The sequence below is a fragment of the Branchiostoma belcheri genome, unplaced genomic scaffold, assembly GCF_001625305.1.
Source record: "Branchiostoma belcheri isolate BF01 breed outbred unplaced genomic scaffold, Haploidv18h27 scaffold104, whole genome shotgun sequence".
NCBI lineage: Eukaryota > Metazoa > Chordata > Leptocardii > Amphioxiformes > Branchiostomatidae > Branchiostoma > Branchiostoma belcheri.
This window is the reverse complement of record NW_017802425.1, coordinates 743,882-758,197: the sequence shown is the minus strand read 5'-3', so window position 1 is coordinate 758,197 and position 14,316 is coordinate 743,882. Positions and strand designations below refer to the sequence as shown.

The 14,316-nt window shown below is 42.7% G+C and overlaps 3 protein-coding genes across 5 annotated transcripts; 1 reads left to right on the top strand and 2 right to left on the bottom strand.

Annotated features, from left to right (window-relative positions):
* Positions 1-1,294: 1,294 nt before the first annotated feature.
* On the bottom strand, positions 1,295-6,670 carry LOC109476463 (xaa-Pro dipeptidase-like). Of its 3 annotated transcripts, none has more exons than XM_019777400.1 (10): positions 6,575-6,670; positions 6,044-6,243; positions 5,414-5,636; positions 4,955-5,133; positions 4,331-4,509; positions 3,863-4,051; positions 3,333-3,433; positions 2,832-2,975; positions 2,437-2,556; positions 1,295-2,223 (listed from the first exon to the last, which is right to left on the bottom strand). In XM_019777400.1, exons 2-10 carry the CDS (start codon positions 6,241-6,243, stop codon positions 2,083-2,085), a joined length of 1,476 nt encoding a protein of 491 aa, XP_019632959.1. In that variant the 5' UTR covers positions 6,575-6,670; the 3' UTR covers positions 1,295-2,082. The 3 variants fall into 3 exon arrangements, with proteins under 3 accessions (XP_019632959.1, XP_019632966.1, XP_019632973.1); XM_019777407.1 differs by lacking the exon at positions 6,575-6,670 and adding an exon at positions 6,464-6,553; XM_019777414.1 differs by lacking the exon at positions 6,575-6,670 and having other exon boundaries at positions 6,044-6,265.
* LOC109476526 (COMM domain-containing protein 10-like) lies at positions 6,611-10,728 on the top strand. Its single transcript, XM_019777512.1, has 8 exons — positions 6,611-6,730; positions 7,367-7,457; positions 7,640-7,750; positions 7,939-8,010; positions 8,337-8,420; positions 8,759-8,866; positions 9,228-9,287; positions 9,682-10,728. The coding sequence occupies exons 1-8, from the start codon at positions 6,702-6,704 to the stop codon at positions 9,721-9,723; spliced, it is 597 nt and encodes a 198-aa protein (XP_019633071.1). The 5' UTR covers positions 6,611-6,701; the 3' UTR covers positions 9,724-10,728.
* LOC109475836 lies at positions 9,973-13,523 on the bottom strand. The gene is made up of 4 exons (XM_019776638.1): positions 13,199-13,523; positions 12,805-12,867; positions 12,496-12,582; positions 9,973-12,170 (listed from the first exon to the last, which is right to left on the bottom strand). Exons 1-4 carry the CDS (start codon positions 13,521-13,523, stop codon positions 10,957-10,959), a joined length of 1,689 nt encoding a protein of 562 aa, XP_019632197.1. The 3' UTR covers positions 9,973-10,956.
* Between the last annotated feature and the right edge of the window lie 793 nt (positions 13,524-14,316).

The following is a 14,316-nucleotide window of genomic DNA, read 5'->3' as shown; positions in this document are numbered from 1 at the left end:
CTGAACATTACACGTTAAACAGGCTGGACATTTCAAGGAACGAATTCAGTCCATCAAGGCAACTTACTCAAACGATTTGTCACCCAATATGAGACATGGGTTCACCACTTTCACCCCGAATCAAAACAGCAGAGCAAATAATTGATGAAGAACGGTTCCCAGCATCCCAAGCGAGTTTTACCCGTTGAAAAGGTTTTTGCCTCTGTTTTCTGGGACAGTAAGGGGGTTATCATTATTGACTACTTGCAAAAGGGTCAAACCATCAATGGGGTGTACTGTGCACCAGAATTGCGGCATTTGAGGGCAACAATCACAGAGAAAAGGGGATAAAAGTTCCGACTTGACGTGCTGACAATGCACCTGTCCACACAGCACGGGGGTCAGTGGCAGCAGCAAACGAATGTGGCTTTGAAGTCTTACCCCATTCTTCCTATTCACCTGACCCAGCACCGTGGGCCTTCTACCTGTTTCCTAAACTCAAGTTCCACTTACGTGGTCAACGTTTTCATGGTGATGATGGCGTCATTGTTGTGGTTTAGGCATTTTTAAGGGCTTCAGACGAAATGTTCTTCCACAAGGGAAAGGAAAGCTGGAACATCACTGGACCAAGTGCATTAAAGTTAGAGGAGACTATGTTAAAAAATAGTGTAAGAAAAATGTTTCTGCCATCACGTTTTTTGGGAGAGGCCGAGAACTTTTGGATCACCCCTCGTAAATATGGTTATAACCTCCTTGTTTCTTTTCTGTGTCTTTTGGCCCGTTATATCTCCCCCAAAAAAAAAACGTGGGCCCAAATGTGTCAATCTTTATGCATGTATAATAAAAAAAAACTCAAGTTTATTCTTTTTCTTATTTAAATGTGTCGGAAGCTTTGAAAGTATTATGGCCTCAATGGTAATTAAGACGGATAGTGTTTCCAACAGCCTTTCATATGAATGAACAACTTTCCCCCCGCCTTCCAAAACATCTATCCAAAATATGACCCCTGGGCCCAATTATTTGCTCTGAAGGTGACAATTTGTTATAATGACAGGACTTTAGTTTCTAAATTAAATGTAATCCAGCACAAACAAAGCTTGAGAGCCTAGGGCCAAACATTCCCTCATTGTTGTCTGAAAAGGAGTAAAACTAGTACAGTACTGGTCTGTCAGACCATACTAGTCAGGAAGTTCTCATAAATATAACATCCAGTTACTAATAAATACAAGCATGGAGAGACTTAGTAGAATACATTTGTATGGATATTGTTTTTCCAGCAAAACTCAGAAGAAAACAACAAAGGCATGTACCAATATTTCTGTCATAAAGCAAATTTATTTGGCACATATTGCTGTGAAGGAGTGTCCTGTTCAAAATATTTGCACAGAATGAAATCTTTATTTGTCTTCAGTCAGTAATTGGGTTGACTTGCAGACATGACAACATACATGACTTCTGATTCCACAATTATTTCTGCTGAACACCAGGGTACCAATGACTCCAATTTAAGAGTCCTCAATTGTGACACAAAATTGATATTGAAGGAAATACAGTAGCTCAGGGGTTCAACTAGTGAGTTTCATACCACACATTTTGCTGTTATTTTGGGACGGGGGGTAAAGAGACTTATCGAATCTCAACAAGACATCTAAAAGCAGTTGAGTTAGCTACTTTGTTAGCAGTGACAACGAATTAAGATCTTAATTATTCAATTATGCAACACAATCTAACTTTTCTGATGGTCAATATAAAGTCATTTGGTTTGTCTCTCACAGACACATTTGAAAATATCAGCAGTAAAACTTACATTATAAGGCACCATAGTTGTACTTTATTTCTATATAAGTTTTAGTTGTCTAGTAACAATGAAAGCTGTTCTTTAGTAATAAAGGATTTAAAACATATTTGATTTTGTATATAATGTTTATAAGTGCAGGAATGTAGCAGTTTTTTCTGCTGTTCCCCTCTTTTATACAATACATTCAGCAACAAAGCAAAGTAACTAAGCTAAAGATTATTGTTTAAGCGCAATATTCCACCTTGTTAAGCTTACTACCATGGCTAAGGTCTCACACCACACCCCACTAAGTTATTGGGGTCTCCCTATTTGCTTGCCTGGGGCTCCCTCCTGCCCTCTGCCATCAGAGCCTCGATCTCCTCCACCGTACGGGGGACGCAGGTCAGCAGCTCGCAGCCGTCAGCTGTGATGGCGATATCGTCTTCGATGCGCACACCGCCAGTGCCCTGGGCGACAATGGGGGAAAATCTTTGGGTTGCCAATTTGGATATTCAATCTTATTCTTGTATGTAGTCCTCCTGTAGCTTGAATATATGTTGCAACACTTGCAGGAATACCAGTAAATCTGTAGCTGTCTCTTTTAACATTGTTCATTCAAAACACAAAACCCTTGCAAAACTATATATAGGGTAGTTACACAATGGATCCATTAGGCCCACCTGGAAGCGCTGGATGGCCTCTGCGTTTATAAAGCGTGCCTGTTCAGGGTTGCGCAGAGCTGGTTCCAGCAGTGCAGGGATGAAGTAACAGCCAGGCTCAATCGTCAGAACCATTCCTTCCTGGGGACAGAGTTCAAAGGACAAAGGTCAACCTGAGCTAAAGGAACAAAAGTTTAGCTGCCAGGAAGCTATCCTCCCTCAGGTACTAACAAGAGAGGATGCTACCTTTTACACACATGTGGTATGTGACATGTAGAAAGATAAAATTTTTCACAGCTCTTTTCAAAGGTTGAATGCATATTCCCTCCTGTGTCCTCCAGGCCCAGTGTCCCTGGAGGATAAACTTTATATTCCCAGATGCCCTGACTCTCGCAACATGACCTATGACCCCTCACCTCCAACGCCCTGGTGGTTCGCAGGCTGCGTATTCCCGGCTCATCGATGCGCTCAGTGCCCTCTGGAAAACCCCCGACGTCGTGCACGTCACAGCCCATGAAGTGCCCCAGTCCGTGGGGCATGAACACAGCACCCAGGTAGACCTACAGTACAGGGTACATACAGGCATGCTGCTGTTCTTTTTTGTAATCTTAATTAAAGCATTTTTCAGGAAAAATCAAGAATCAAGATTATGTGCTCAAAGTGACTGGTTAGTCAAACCTTAGCCGTACCTACTAGTTTCTCTAGTTTCTTTTGTTTCAGCGCAGAACTGACAAAAACTGCAATATAATAATACAGTTACTTTTTCTTTAGTGTTGGGATGCAGTATAGCTGTTCGCCAAAAGGGAACAAAACACACCCTAGGTGTCTGCTGATTTCGGTTGTTTTACTTTAAGAAACTGTAAGAAAGGCTGTGACATTTCTATAAAGTTTACAGAACGTAACCTATAACCTCTGACCTTCATCATGTCGTCGACGTCGCCCTGCAGCAGCCCGCCGTCCCGCAGGTCCTGCAGCAGAACCCGCTCCGACAGGCGGTGCATCTCCGGCCACGACACACCTGCGGGAACAACAGCAAGGTTACAGCACAACAGCAAAACAACTGGACAGTCTGGCAGCACTCACACCCTGGAGCTGACAGGTAAATTGCATCATTAAGATGATACTAGTTTTGACAAATTACCACTTGACAATCAGGAAAATTTTTTTTTGAAAAAATATAATACTCTTGTTTTTAGATGAAGATACGTAAACCTTTGTACAAAGACAACAATTTACCCAATTTACCACTAAAAATTTCAGCTAGCTTCATGGATAACTTACTAGTACAGATGACTGGCAAACTTTTTCAGGTACATAAACCCATGTACCTGTGCCTGTACTTGTTTAAGAACACAGATCTAGATCAAACTACCATATCCCATGACAGCAACACAGCTCTAGATCAAACTACCATCACCCATGACAGCCTGACTGAAGCTGCACTCACCTGGGCGACAGGCGGCCATGACAGCGCGGTTGGAGCGGAGCACGGCCTCGTAAATCATCCGCTGGTCGGCCGTGAACTTGCCGTTGGCGGGGAAGGAGCAGGTGATGTCTGAGGTGTAGCAGTAGTACTCCCCACCCATGTCAAACAGGCACATCTCTCCATCGTTAATCAGACGGTCGTTAGGAGCACCTGGAAATGAGGTTCGATAATCACACGGTCTGTGGTATATATTCTGATGTGATAGACATTATGGAGAGTCTTTATTACATCTAAATGAATTCAAAAAGTATAGTGCTTTATATATGGAGGAGGTGGGGGCACAAAATTGCTCTTTGGGTTTAATATTAACCCATGTGTCCATAGTCCAGCGTGGCCACATTTTTAGACGAGGTGCACATTCAGGTGTTGGACGTGTGACTTATGTTACTGTATGTAAAAGTAGTGTTTTAACAGGTGTGAAACACTAACCTGCATGTCCATAGTGCAGTGTAGCTGCGTTGTTAGATGAAGCACAGATACAGGTGTAGGCAACGTGCCTCATGCCCCCATTGCTGTAACAGTAGTGCTGGAACAGAGACTCCAGCTCAAACTCGTGCATCCCCGGCCGGATGGCTTTCATCACCTCCTTGTGGGCCTCGCTGCTAATTCTGTACCAACAAGAACGGAATCTTAGCAGATAAACCATAATTGGCTACCAGCTTGCATTAAAACTTGAATAAAGATGATCCAACATCAACAACTATATCATTTAAGTTACAAATCATGCAGAGTTCATGACCAGAAAACTCAGCTTTTTATCATACTGATTCATAGTTATAAAACCAGCACACCTGTTGGATTCATCTGTTGGTGTACCTATACACCTGTATACATCACCTGTCGTAATATCAACAAACCTTAGGTCTCACCTGTTAGTGTACATGTTACACCTGTACAGCTCACCTGTTGTAATACCTGCACAACTGTCAGGCTGACTTGATGGTATATATCAGCATCTGTTTGATTCACCTATGAGTATATAAGCATACCTGTTGGTCTCACCTGTAGTTAATACCTGTTGGTGTATAGGAAGAGCACACCTGTTTGCCTCACCTGTTGGTGTACCTGAGCACCTCTATCTCCATGGGGGACTTGATGACACGACACTCCATGATTTCTGGATGCAGCAGTTTGTTGTTGATGTTGAACTCACTGATTCCGTCAAACGCTGCCTCGCGGCACGTGGACCCGCTGTCCGTGTTCACTCCACGCAGGGTCAGGAGCATGGATGGCTGGAAGGAACATGAAGGTAAAACTAGTTACTAGTACTAGTAGTACTATCCAAGCAGAGGTCAGGCTAAGCTAATGTTTTGGACATTCTGAGGGCATCTTTAGATGTCTTATAGTGCTGACAGATACAAAGCCCAAGAAAATGCCTAAAATGGCTTAAAAAAGATCCCAAACAAGCCTTGGTCCACTGTAGAAGCAGCACTAGCAGATATGACAGAGAACATACTTACATAGTTTAATTTCTACCGTATACTAGGGAAGAATAAAGAGGCCCATTCAAACCTTTTTATCAGCAAGGACCTGGGCAATGTCACATGTGAAGTACACGTCGTCTATGGCGTACTTGTCACGGAAGTGTTCTGGAGGGTGGATCTTTCCCATCCACACCGCATACTCCGCCGGGAGCTTCGGGACAAAGAGTGATGCCTTTCCCGTCGCCACTTCCACTGCTCCGAAACACCCCGGCTCCAGAACACCGAACAGCCAGTGGAAGTAGGACTCTTGGCTGGGTGGGGGGAGAAAAGAACACAGGTATGCATTGCAGACATGAGACAAAAAGACTTCTGTTGGCTTGGGTATACTTCAAAAGACGTATACCTCTAAACCAACCAACCTATAGGTACATCCATCTAATCATCACCAACCAATTGCAAACAACCGACCATTCAAACAACCGACTAACCAACCGACCAATAATATTTTCATATATAAGCAACCAACCAGGATGCAAAACAGAAAACCTCTGTTCGATGGAGGTATTAAACAAATTGGATGTCATTTCGTCAAGTTACAATCTTGATCTGGCTAACGTCTTTTCATCTCTTGATCCGACACAGCGACATGACAGTTTCTAAGTTGAAAACAACATATGGAAACAATCCCACAGAGAAGGGAGGGGGGTTGTGTCCCTACCGGAAGATAAGTTCTTTGTCGCTGCAGTACTGGTTTTGGGAGTCCCCGCCCTGCAGAAGCACGTATGACCCGTCCAGGACCTTGTCGTTCCGTCGCAGCCGCTCGCACAGCCGCCGCCGGTTGTCGGCGAACATCGCCATCGGCACGGACAGGCACTGCTGCCCGAGACAGAACGCCGCTTCTGCACGTCCAGTCGCCATCTTGGGAGGAAAGAACGAATGATAGGCTGTGTTGCAGGCTTCAGGGGAGTGGACTCCTGTTGCTCGTGTTTATCTTCTACTTCGAACTGTTTTGTATTTGTCACTGTGCTTTATTACCTCCCGTTATATATGTATATAACAATCGCAATGACCAAGAAAACCTGACAATTACAGAACAGAAAGAAAAGAAATTACAGAAATAAACTAACGGGCCCGTTACCCTTAGCAGAGCCTGTCACCGTGACTAACAATCGATTGAAAAGGGGAGGGACAAAATGTATATCGACGTGGCAAAAAGTAATTTTCCCCCAACTCCGGCAAATTTACGAACCTCGTTTCCTCAAACACTTAATTGGAATCTTTATTGTCCGTCCACCCAGGTGTGCGCTGTTTACAAAGTAAACAAGGTGGTAAACAAAAGTTTGGTGGGACAAAGGTCAAAGGTTGCCGGAGACAAGATGGCGCTGATGTTCACAGCTACAGCGAAGTATGGGTCAACTTTTCTTCGTTTTCTTTCTCAAATTAATTCTATTTGATGTCATTTCGCTTTCGTTCCTTAGTGTGAGTAACAGAAAACGCTTTGAAACAATATTAATGCCGTTGGAAGATTGAAAATAGGTACAATGGCTCCAAAAATTAGTACCAGTACTGGCCAGGATGCAGGAAACCGGAAGCAAGCTCGGTCTCAGTCGAACCGAGGAGATTTAAGAGTCAAGTAGAGTAGGACTGCGGGTGTCCACTTTAATGCATATAAGATATAAGATATATTTAAGTATATAACGTCCTTGGCCCAACCTGTCCATACCGATGGATCCATGGATATGACAAAATTTCATAGCATTATAGACAGGAAATGGAAAAATAGTCTAAAGAGAGTGCCAAAATTGACCAGAGTCCTTATCAGTATCAGCTTATGTGTGTGACTGTAATTTGTACAACCAAGGCAATGACCTGAGATGTTTTATGCATAACGTTAAAGGTTTAGTGGACTTGGTAAAACTAGTAAAACTGATCTTGCATGGATTAGATAACCATTAACCACAGTTCAAGTGCAGGTGATAGTTCATGAATAACCAGAGTGCATGTGTATGTAGATAACACTTCCTCTTGTTCATCCCCTCAGTATAAAGAAGGCAGTGAGTCTGATCAACCAGCTGGATGCAGCCAAGTTCCCCAGGCTCCTCCAGAGGATTCTACAGAAACTCCATCTCAGAGTGAGCCCTAATGTGTCTGTCTCTAGGCCTATGTTAAAGTAAAAGTGAGCTAAAGCAATGATAATAATAATAGCAAGGACAAAGCTTGTATTGTTCTATTAAATCATGCACAACATTCAAATTTGTGCTGACTTGTTCCCAGGATGAGCAGCATTATAGGATTTGTGTTGACTTGTTCCCAGGATGATCGGTCCTTTTCTGAAGAGGAGGAGGAGATGCTTCAGCAGGCCCTGGGGCTGCAGGGGGCCGATCTGCAGCTGGTGTTAGAGACAACGGCCTTCGTCTTGGAACAGGTAAACAAACAGACAGACAAGTAAACAAAGAGAAGATTGCAATGGACAAACTGGATGCATTGCTTCTGAGGATACTCACTAGACTTAAGCATTGGACCAAGTGTTGGGATCAGGGTTCTTGCCCAAACTAAGAACACTCTGCCTTTCAATGATTATTACTAAGCTATTGACTTGTTCCCCCTATCCAGGCTGCCTACCACAGTGCCAAACCAGCTGTGTTAGAAGAACAACTGAAGAACATCCAGCTGGAAGAAGAAAAGGTAGAGTTGCCATAGGAATATGGTTGTCATGATAACAGGGATGTCATGGTAACAAGAGTTTGTTACAGTCTTGTCCTTATTTATTTGAAACTAATCATTTCATCTACAGATATTTTTGTATACTGTGTTGATAAATAGGTATTGAATTAGTGTCTTGGGGTTATGAATTTCGAAGGATGCAGGACCCCCTACTGTAGTCATGTCTTGGACACTGCATGCACCATGCAAAGCTGGCCTTGTTGCTTGACCATTGCACTGTGAATTAAAAAAGACATTCTGGTGATGAGGACACCATTACAGTTTTACCTACACATTTGTCCCTGCAGATATCTGTGTTTGTGAAGGCATGGTCAGCCAACGGCAAGGAGGTGATCCTGAAGCTGAGAAAGAGAACTCTGGCACCTGACCAGGTGAGCCAAGGCGGAGGGGTACTTCCCATCATGTGCAATCATAGCCCAGCTGAGAATATATGTAAATGTTAACAGTAGTGTAGTACATGTACAAAATGTATCTATCCCCATGATGTACCATCCCTACTACAGTTATTCACACTAAATTCACTCATCCTTTGCACTTACAGTTACAAACTCAGCTGTCAATATGTTTCCTTATTGTCTTATCATTTACTTTTTCTACTAGTGTTCATTTGTACCAGCCACTTCTTACTGAACACCATTGTAGCAGCAAACAATATGATGTTTAACATACAGAACTACAGATTAAACACAAACCCTATATCCTTTCCCAGTTAGAGTCAGTGAACTGGAGGTTGAACCTACAGTTGGCCCAGGCCTCACAGACTAAGATGAAGCTGCCCAATGCCATGTTTGAACTGGGAGTCAGACATGATGACGACGTGAGTTTGACGTCCTTTTCTCCTTCAAAATGCTGTTTTGAATATTTTGAATATTTTAGGGTAGTGATTGCAATCTGGTAGCACATGTATCACGAATAATGTGGGTAGAGACCACAATTTGACAGATCATAGTCAGCATGCTAGGAATGTGTTAGGGTGATTTATGAGCATGGTACACAGGCTTGACAGCATGTGTGGAGGGGGAAATTGACAGGAAGAGTGACACTAAAGCAAAAGGTCAGGAACAGGAAACAGGGTGTATGTGAAGGAGTCAGGATCTGTCCGGGAGCCAGCAGGAATTAGGTAACATTGGGTACTTCCCAGAAGCCTGAAATCTCTGGTTTTATGTATGTTTTTGCAGACAAGAGAAAAAGTGAGGATGGAGTTTACTCATGATGAGTTGTATAATTTCTACAGCCAGGTAAGTGTATGTTGGCAGCCTCTGGTATTTGCTGCATTTGTCTATTTTGTTGTATTGATGAAGAGCTGTTTTCCCTCGCTATGTTGAACTCCATTGAAAATCTAACTTTATTATCATCTTGCTTTAGGAAAGGTAGAGTGTCTTTGATACAAACCTATACTAATGTCCACCTCTGCATTGAGACCATTTGGCCATTGTAACCACTTGTTATTTTCCCCCATCCCATCTATGAGAACATTTTGTTCAAGTCTCTTGAGTGGTCACTATTGAGAGGGTTATTTATGTTATTATCTGTAAAGAAAAGTACAATGTATGCAATGTATGCTGTGATATACCATTCATTCATTCCTTTTAACTGTATTTGTTCACTTTCTTTGTTTTATGTTTTCCACAGTTGGAGACAATACAAGAACAGTTGGACTCTCTTGGCTCCTGATCCTCAGTGTTTTTTTTACATGGTTCCAGATAAAACCTGTTTTATGTAAATTACCACATAAATACTCAACTATGACTTCCATAGTCCATACAGATGTTCAGGTGGACTGTAAGATCATGAATAACAATGATAATGATATTATTGAATATTGATATATGATTTAGTATGATGTCAGTTATTGTGTTGAAATACAAACACACCAATGTCCCTGTACTCATATGTTGTAGTGGTGTGTACCTATGCTCAAAAGTTTGTCACAGTACAAACCTGTTTGAAAACAGACAAATCAGGTACAAGATGTGGATTTCTTCCTGTCACCGACCAGCAGACTTAAAATACTATATGTTAAGACAAAGCAGGGACCATAATTTTCATAATCTTAAATATCTTTATGATTTGAAAATTGTTTTGATGATCCACTGTATAATGTGTATTATTATACACTTCAATTTCTACAACAAAAGGTATTGACTTCTCAATGTGACCACGCTTTTCTTCACACATGAAGCAGTCTTAACCAGACAACTACATTGTAGAAGTTCCAGAATGTAACTTTTTATTCTTCAATCAAATGTGGTTTCAAAAGTGCTACTGAATGTACAAAAAAGCCCCCATTCCTATTGTACTCCATTGTTATTATTGTTACCATCTAACTCTAAGGCACTCAGAGAACTCAAGTTTCCATCAGGTCAGCACCGTCATGATAATCTTGTAGTCCACTGTTGCAATCACAGCTGCCATGGTAGTTTCACATCTTGCAATGATTTATTATTCCTGTAAGAACAAACTGAATGTTCTATCCCCAGTCTTACATCCACTAATTCTAAAAAGGTTTGGGCTTTCTTCTCACACACAAAGCATACATGTAAAAGCTCTATTTTTTCCTTCACTTGTTTCAGTAAAGATCACATTCATGGCTATCTGCCCAAACCACCTACTCCATTTTATACTCATTCTAATGAAGTTCTGGCACAATTAAACAGGTCTTGTTTCCTCACCACTAAAACCTGCACAAACGCAACATCTATGCTACTTTCAATTTATCTAATTTCAAGGAAAATATTGAGTTTGAATTTGAAACATCCACCTGGCCCACCTACTATAATTCCTCACTTCGTTCAATACTTCCTAAAAAGTAAGCAATAAGATGCAAGCGCAACACGTATACAGTGACGTCGACGCGTCATAACGATGATTGACATTCCAGAGTATTCCAGGAAAAGATCTAGTGATTTAAAGCCCAAATGCCTCCAGGAACACCCTGTGCGACTCCTCCCAGTACTTGGATTCCAACAGCTTCTTCTTCAGCTCTCTCGCGGCTTGGAACTCCCTGTTCCCATCCGTCAGGATCTTGATGATCCGCTTGGCCAGCGTTTTGGCGGCTTCTTCATCGTCATCTTCGATCTCTACGATTGGACGATCAAACTCAGGATGTTGGCTCCTTAGGAACCAGGCAAGGCCGGACTTGTGGGAGACCAGGACGGGCACCCCTGCAGCGATAGCCTCCAGACCAACCAGTCCGAATGGCTCTGCACGAGACGGCATCAGAACGACATGGGCCTGCTGCATGTCTCTGCTCAGGTCTTCCTGGGTGCCATACTTCAGGGGAGTGAACTCGAATTTGCCATTCTTCATGTTGGCTTGGATGATTGCCTTGCTTTCTGGGAAATCTTCTTCACTGACACCACGGGCTCGCCATCTTGCGTGCGGTAAGAGGTCGAGCACCTTGCCCATGGAATTTGCGGCGAGATCGTAGCCTTCCAGCCTCTCCACGCCCTTAACCCGGCCAATGGACAGCACCACTTTCGTTTGTGTGTCGACGTAGGTCACTTTCGTCGAGCTGAAGATGTCGGATGGCTTGGGCAAAAACTCGAGATGAGGTTTGACCTGCCTTGTCTGACTCTTGTAGTAGTCGTACATCAACGGGCCCACGGAGACTATCACATCAGCATGCAGCAGATCTTCCAGAATGCTGTCACTCTCTTCTCCCATGGTCATCACCTTGGCGTCACTCTTGTAGTAGCCGACATCTTCTGGAATCACGTGAGTGACCTGCACGACTTTGGCGTTAGGAAAGCGCTGTTCCTTGATCTGCCTTGCCGCGCGGCTTGTGATGTTGACATGGCCGAGGATGAAGTCTACGTCTGAGGGGAGGTCAGGATAACGACTCTGGTGGTCAAAGATCAGCCACTTGAGATCCGGCTCTCTCAGATCACCCTTGAAGGTCTTTGGGAAGATCAGCACCACCCCATCAGCCTCAGCATCTCTGATGTCCGCTTCTGTGGCTTCCAGGACTGTGCTGTAGACCCTTGCTCCCTTGGAAACCAGTAGGCACGCCATCCCGCGGTGGATGGTGGAGATACCGCCCTTACTGGTCCCGTACTCGTCATTGAGCATCAGCACCACGGGCTTGGAGCTTGAACCTTTAAATAACCAAAAGCAAATAACGTTTCAAAAACAAAGTCATCCTCACAGTCGTATCATTTGAAATCTTAATTGAGATTCCAATCAGACATCATGGGGGATGTATTTTGTCATTGTTCATAATTAAGATCTAAGACTTTCTGTCTGGTCGTAAGGGTAACGTCAATGTGGAAATCGATGACAACCTATTGACGATAATGGGTACAGTATCTCGTGATATTCTAATGGTAACGGGAGTGATACTGATGGACCTAAAATTCCAAGAAATCGATGTTGAAGGATAAAAACTTTTGCTTTTGGCTCGGTTGAAAGATGACATGTTTCGTAAGCCAAGCACTTAATCCTTACCGCTCTTCCGACGTCTTTTGCTAGCCGTTATCGTCTCAGCCGATGTCCCCTCCCCTCCACCACTGCCGCCAGGTGTTTCTGCTGGCCCTGACAGGGCAGGGTACAGACAATTAGTCATACTGCCAACATATACCAGGGAATCCTTGCGTTTTGTACAAGACAGCAAATCTGCTCTATTCCCAACTGATAAATGATGAATATATAAAATAACACTTATCGTCATTTGAATATAACTGAACAGTAAGACGATTTATATTGACATTATATCATTTTTACAGTTTTCTACTGATAGGCAATCGAGAAATGTACCTGCAGCTTCCCTCATAGTCTTCTTTATGGGTCCGGATTGTGGCATCGGCTCCTTTTTCAACTCTGTTAAAAACGTTACAATTGATTTAAGATTTTAACATTGTGTGAACATGTTCATCATCAAATAATTTCTGGACTGTTTTCATGTCTTTGTCGTCACAGTTGCCATGGTTACCCAACTCACCTTGTCTTTTATCTTCGAAGATATTAAGGTTTAACCGAAAGAAGTGTCTGTCCTTTGAATACTTCAAATACATCAGAGTTTGTAATCCTATGTAGGATGCGTATTGAAAGGTGGACTTAAATTGTATCAAATTCTAATCAGTGGTAAGTGTCATGAGCAAATGCCTGTCTTATTAAAAATGAATCAATAAATGTCATTAACAGTTCATACCAGGGTATTTTTGCTTGAGTCCGTCCAGAACCCCATCCAGGCCCATATCAGATAGAGCCTCCATCACCACTCTCATAGTCGCCGCGTCTCCCTTCCGCCGTTGCCACTCCCCCAGCAGGTCCCTGCATCGAGACGTGTCATCGGGGTTTCTGGCCTTGATGTTTTTGATTGCTGGGGGGTCAAAGCCAAGAAATCCGGCCAGATCCTCCCATTCATCGCAGACTTGCTGCTTGATGTAGTATATGTACCTAAATGGAATGTCTAGAAAGGAAAAGAAGAAAAGGAACGGAAATTCCCAATATATTAATTTAAAACCGGCACTCATGTTGATTTCAAGGTCATAATGCTGCTCAAGAGGAGGTATCGAAAGCACTATAATGCTAAATAGGACATGAATGTGTACAAATGTTTCTGTTGGACCCACATGTACGACTGGCACCAGAAAGGCCATAGAATCTGCCAAATTTCAATTTATTTGCCAGTATGTTTTAAGTACTTAGTTATAACGGATAATATAACGGCTTTATAATAAATTTAGCGTCTCTGTAATTTTTATGGGTTCACCACACCACGAAGTGGTGGTGAACCCATATTGCTTTTTCTGATGTTTCTTCTCCTCCTTCTCCTTCTCCTCCTTCTTCTTCTCCTGCCATTTTTTAAATGGATTCAGCTTCTTCATTTTAGGGCCCAAGGTTCTGAAATTTGGTATGGAGGTACAGTGGGCAAATACCCCTAGGCGTTTTTTTAAATTATTGTGATACAGGCTTTTAGAATGGTTTTTATTTTGAGTTTTTTGGCTGTGTTATAGCAAATGTATTACTGTGTTAGTGTGCCTTGTTTAACCACGTCTGGGCATGGGTCATCACAATGGAATGCAGGGCATCAACCAATAGGCATGCAGCTTTCCTCTATTCTTCTTGCTGATTGGCTGTTGGGATTTAACTTGATCAACACCTGCACAGAGCATTTCCACCTGCACAGAGCATTTCTTGCTGATTGGCTGTTGGGATTTAACTTGATTAACACCTGCACAGAGCATTTCCATACTGACAGTATGTCTGTATTCAAGTGTTTTTGGTAGGTATTTCAAGCTTTTCCTGCTCCAGCATTGGAATGCG

Coding starts and splice junctions, on each gene's coding strand:
- LOC109475836 (XM_019776638.1), bottom strand. CDS start 13,523: ATGAGTGCCGGTTTTAAATTAATATATTGGGAATTTCCGTTCCTTTTC. Junction 12,868..13,198: donor ACTCAAGCAAAAATACCCTG/GTATGAACTGTT, acceptor CGTTTTTAACAG/AGTTGAAAAAGGAGCCGATG. Junction 12,583..12,804: donor GACTATGAGGGAAGCTGCAG/GTACATTTCTCG, acceptor CTGCCCTGTCAG/GGCCAGCAGAAACACCTGGC.
- LOC109476526 (XM_019777512.1), top strand. CDS start 6,702: ATGGCGCTGATGTTCACAGCTACAGCGAA. Junction 8,011..8,336: donor TCCAGCTGGAAGAAGAAAAG/GTAGAGTTGCCA, acceptor TTGTCCCTGCAG/ATATCTGTGTTTGTGAAGGC. Junction 8,421..8,758: donor GAACTCTGGCACCTGACCAG/GTGAGCCAAGGC, acceptor ATCCTTTCCCAG/TTAGAGTCAGTGAACTGGAG.
- LOC109476463 (XM_019777400.1), bottom strand. CDS start 6,243: ATGGCGACTGGACGTGCAGAAGCGGCGTTCTGTCTCGGGCAGCAGTGC. Junction 4,510..4,954: donor GTGCTCAGGTACACCAACAG/GTGAGGCAAACA, acceptor TTGTTGGTACAG/AATTAGCAGCGAGGCCCACA. Junction 2,557..2,831: donor GAACCACCAGGGCGTTGGAG/GTGAGGGGTCAT, acceptor CTCTGTCCCCAG/GAAGGAATGGTTCTGACGAT.